This window comes from Fulmarus glacialis, unplaced genomic scaffold (genome assembly GCF_000690835.1).
Source record: "Fulmarus glacialis isolate BGI_N327 unplaced genomic scaffold, ASM69083v1 scaffold43448, whole genome shotgun sequence".
NCBI lineage: Eukaryota > Metazoa > Chordata > Aves > Procellariiformes > Procellariidae > Fulmarus > Fulmarus glacialis.
This window is the reverse complement of record NW_009227122.1, coordinates 2286-6699: the sequence shown is the minus strand read 5'-3', so window position 1 is coordinate 6699 and position 4414 is coordinate 2286. Positions and strand designations below refer to the sequence as shown.

The 4414-nt window shown below is 42.9% G+C and overlaps 1 protein-coding gene across 1 annotated transcript in view; it reads right to left on the bottom strand.

The window, feature by feature from the left end:
• The window catches only part of LOC104080607 (transcription factor HIVEP3-like), a gene marked incomplete at both ends in the record, with an annotated part of 16817 nt that extends 15784 nt beyond the window's left edge, over nucleotides 1-1033 (bottom strand). The window contains one exon of the mRNA XM_009583049.1: nucleotides 858-1033. Coding sequence (XP_009581344.1) covers nucleotides 858-1033 — 176 coding nt within the window. The remainder of the gene's footprint in view (nucleotides 1-857) is intronic.
• Nucleotides 1034-4414: the final 3381 nt, after the last annotated feature.

Genomic DNA, 4414 nt, shown 5'->3' with positions numbered 1-4414 from the left:
AGCTGTGTCATCTTCTGAGCTACAGACAAGGGACATTTTATATTTATGTCAAACTACAATCAAGAAACTGAACTCGACATCTTTATTGCAAGACTTGCTGCAACCAAAGATGGAGGGGAGATTTGTCAAACCCACAGTGCCACACTCTTATGAGAGGTTAAAGGGACCTGGGCACCTCTGGCGCTTTTGAAAACTTTTCCCACAGTCTCTTGGAAAAGACTTTTTTTTGCATGTGGTTTTGCATGTTCCTGATAGAGTTCACTCGCACACTCACTGAGGCAATGATGAAGGTCACTTGCAAAGAATATCTGGTGGTAGTGAGGTTATGGATCATTAATGACTAGATGTCCTGGAATGGAGGTCTTTAGAGAAAAAATCTATTGATATGATATCGAAAATGTCGAAGCTACATGCAACTGCGAAGGATGAAAATGTGCAGCGCAAACAGATCTTGAGAGCACTAGTGCAAAAAGCCACCCAAAGACTGTCTCCAGGTGCTTGGTCAGGGATGTTTGCCCCTGCTCTCATTCTGGAGTGGTTTTGTTTATAAATCCCTGCCAGTGAAGCTGTATTTCAGGATCATTCCCTTTAAGAAGCACAAATAGGATGGCGCAGATGCTCTGCTGCAGGCTGGCACGTGCAGCCAGCGCTCTCCACCGCGACACGCATCAGCTTAACAGAGGACTGGTCCTCTTCTGAAAATTTCAGCCAATTTAAGACTCCCTCATCCCCCTCCCTCCGACTCCTGGGGTTTTCCAGACCCCGGGAAGGCTTTCCCTTCCCCTTCGCCAATGCCCCCAAGAAGTCTTGTAGGTCAATATACTAAGCAGAGGAGCTAGGAGCTGACTGTCTCTTACCTTTGGTTTTAAAAGCAAAGTTACAGTACTTGCAGACATATGGCCTGACGTCTGTGTGCGTGCGAATGTGTTTCTTCAGCATGCTGGGTTTCTTGCAGCGAATTCCACACTCCTCACATACATACTTCCCTCTTCCACGGCCTCGCACATACACATACTCTTCGTTTGATTTGTACCTATGAGCAACAGGTGTCATGATAAAAAAAAAAAAAAAAAGAAGATTCCCACCTCAAAAGTAGTCACAACTTTCCTGGATTAATTCAGCATGTTATTGACACCACTGGTCTCATTTACCATTTACTAGCTCTGGGTAATTAGGCTAAATTCAAAATATCTTCAAAAGCTTTTGCCCAGATGCCTACTTCCTCTTCTGGAATATGTTCTTATGTCCTACATCTGCTTCTCTGTACAGACAAATAGCCCAAAGTCTAGATAAGTCACACGGTCACCCAAATGTCCTGATTTTCCCCATCCTCAAACACAAACTGAGGCACTCATAATAGTCTGAATAAGATAAGTCACAGTCCAGCCTGGCTGCCTGAATCATCTCTCTCTCAGCCTATGCTGTGTTTTAAAATACGCACAGTCTGCCGCTGTACTATGCAAACTACTGAGAAAATACATCCTAGATAAACCTCTTGTGATACAACGTATCCCACCTATTGGGACAACAGTAAAAGCCATTTGAGAAGACTGTGATGCCACACTGCAAATTATGATGCCACACTGCACAGACTCCTGCTAGAATAAGACACCCAGAATGGACACAAAGAGAAGAAAACATCATTTTTTAAATATATTGTGCGAACACTAAATGTAAACACCACAGACTCCAGGCTCTTTTATCTTTGGCACAATATCATGACTAGGTTTACCCCAGAGAATGAGATTGGTCATCCTTCCTTCACATCGTATATTCATTTATTTTCTGTCCATGCATTAGTGCATAGGAAAGGCTACATGATATGGGTTTGAAAAATACTTGTGAGACTGAGACAAATCATTTAGCCTCCTGCCATTTAGTAAATGGAGTCTGTAATTTCCTGTACTCGCAGCACAAGAATAAGGTAACACAAAATTGGTCCCCTCAGATTTTTAAGAGGCCAAATTTTTGAAGCGTGGTACTTCTTGCAACTCGTTCTTCTATCCAGTATGAATTATGTCTGGTCTTCAGAAATCGCCAAACATCCACCTTTGAAAATCAGGCATTCTAAAGCATCTTAATAGGAGATCTGAAGACACACACCACCATCAGTCACCTTTTAGTATCTTCCCAATAAAGCCTATTCCAAACCAGAATGGTGAGAAAACAGCAGCCAGACTGAAGAGAAAATGAATAGAAACAGAAGCACTAGGAATAGCTTGAGCACTTAAATAAGTGAAGGTATAGTAAATCCTAAAAAACCTATGTATTTATAATGCAAAAAAGAAACATCATTTAAAAATGAGTGAAAAATACACAAAGATCATGAATTCAGCCCTGAACTGATAGGATGATAATGGCATGGTCTGCACAGGATGCATCCAAGAAAATACATCCCCGTTACCCACAAGTGTGGATTTAAAAGCAGGTAAGTCACACTGCATGAACGCCTTGATCTCCCACCCAGACAGAATACACGTGGCCTTGGCCCCGTTTTGTTTCATTCATTTAGGAAGTGTACAGGTTATTTAAATTCCATGTGTTTGGGGGACCTACTACACATGAAATCCAGAACAATCCTCCTGGGTGCCACATGGTAGATGTGAGTTCTGGACTAAACCCTTCCTCTCCTGCCAAGTCCTGGTCTCTGCCTCAAGGTCTTATCTGTAAGAGGCAGGCTGAGCCACTTCTTTGCTTCACAGGAGAGATGTGAGCAGATGCTTAAAAGATGATGAGCTGCTCATGCATCAAGGTGATGAGGTCACAGATCTCCTATGCAGGTTCAGACACAGACTAGAGAAGAGAGAGGAAAAAGGGGTGTCTAGATAGCCCCAATCTAGCCTGAAATACCAGTAGCAGCAACAGCATAACCAGGTCTTGGTGTCCAACAGCTACATGTGGGGGAACAGCTTGTATTTCTGTCCTTCAGCATCAGCAAAAGTTCTCCAGACCATAACCAGGGTCATCTGGTAGCCCAGATACTCTATTCTATCTCCTGTAACTGAAGCCACAGCAATGCCATCTACCCTGTGCCTTTCCCCGCTTCCCCCAAAAAAACCCACCAAAACCCCTTCATCACGAGGTTCTCATTATTTGTCCAGGGGGATCTGAGCTGGTGTCTGAAGAGCACACACTGACTGCCAGCCTCCACCCCAGTATGTCCAGCTATCTCCATTTAACTGTACAGATACCAGGGTACGCATAATTAATTGTTAGGGATCGCCAATGTCCCTTCTTCATTCAGTCAGTGACTTAACGCTAAAGCAGCAAAAGGAGCAAAAGGAACCGAGGAATCCTGATTTCTCTTCTGTTCAAATTTGTATTTGAAGCTTCCTTCTTTCCCTCCTTTCTTTCTGTCATTTCTTTCATCATTCTGGCTGGTAATCACCTTGCCATTTAAAAAATGAAACTGCTCCTTTATCAGCCTTGTACTTGCACTACCCTTAATTACACTCTCACATGGCAATCTCTAACCAAGTTCTTTGTGTCCAACAGTCCCTTCGTCAGCCTCATTAAAGCTATCAGGGCTGGCTCTTCCTGGATAAAAGGGATTTAATCTGAAATTAGACATTGCAGTTTATCTGACACTCTGTGAGACTGAGCCATCCTTTAACACAGATATTTTTCTACAGCTCCCTGAGACCATGTGTAAAACACACAGGGAAAGGAGAGAAACAGAAAAAGAAAGGTAACCTAAAGAAATACCAAACCAAACAAGAAGAAGGGAGCAAGGCAGGTGATACTGCCATAACATAGAGAAGGCTGCTGCAAATGCCATCTGTCTACAGTGAAGGCTATAATATGTTTATAGAGATAATTACTTCATAGGACGCTGGTTTCTCTGTGGATCCAATACGCTCATATGATTTGCATCAGAAAGACAAATCAATGACAGCTCACTTCATGTGAAGATTTACCCTGAACAAAGGATATTCCTGCTCTGTAACGTTTGCTGTAACCAGATCCCCGTAATATCCACAGTTGAAGTTTGTGTCAGCAAATCTGGGCGTCTCTTCCAGAGCACTGCGGAATCCATAATCCTGCAGTTAGCAGCTTACACCTCCTACAGTGTCACAGCTCCCATCTAATATTGAGATGATTTGAAACCCAGGAGGCTAACTGGCCATTATGAGCTCGGAGGCTAATTTAGGAAATAGTTCTTTCAAACAGACACACAAAAAGATAAAAATTCAGTTATTTGATGCATTTTTGAAAGGTTATTTGCTGTGTTCTGCTAGCAAATGCACATTTGTTGAATTTTGTGCAACCACTACAAACACTTTTTAGAGCAAGCGGAACTGGCACAGCCACAGCAGCATCAGTGCAACCGTAGGCAGTACCGGATTCAGAGACTTGATGGCCACGAAACAGGCCATCACTGTCAGGAGTCACAAGAAACCCAACAATGGGAAAA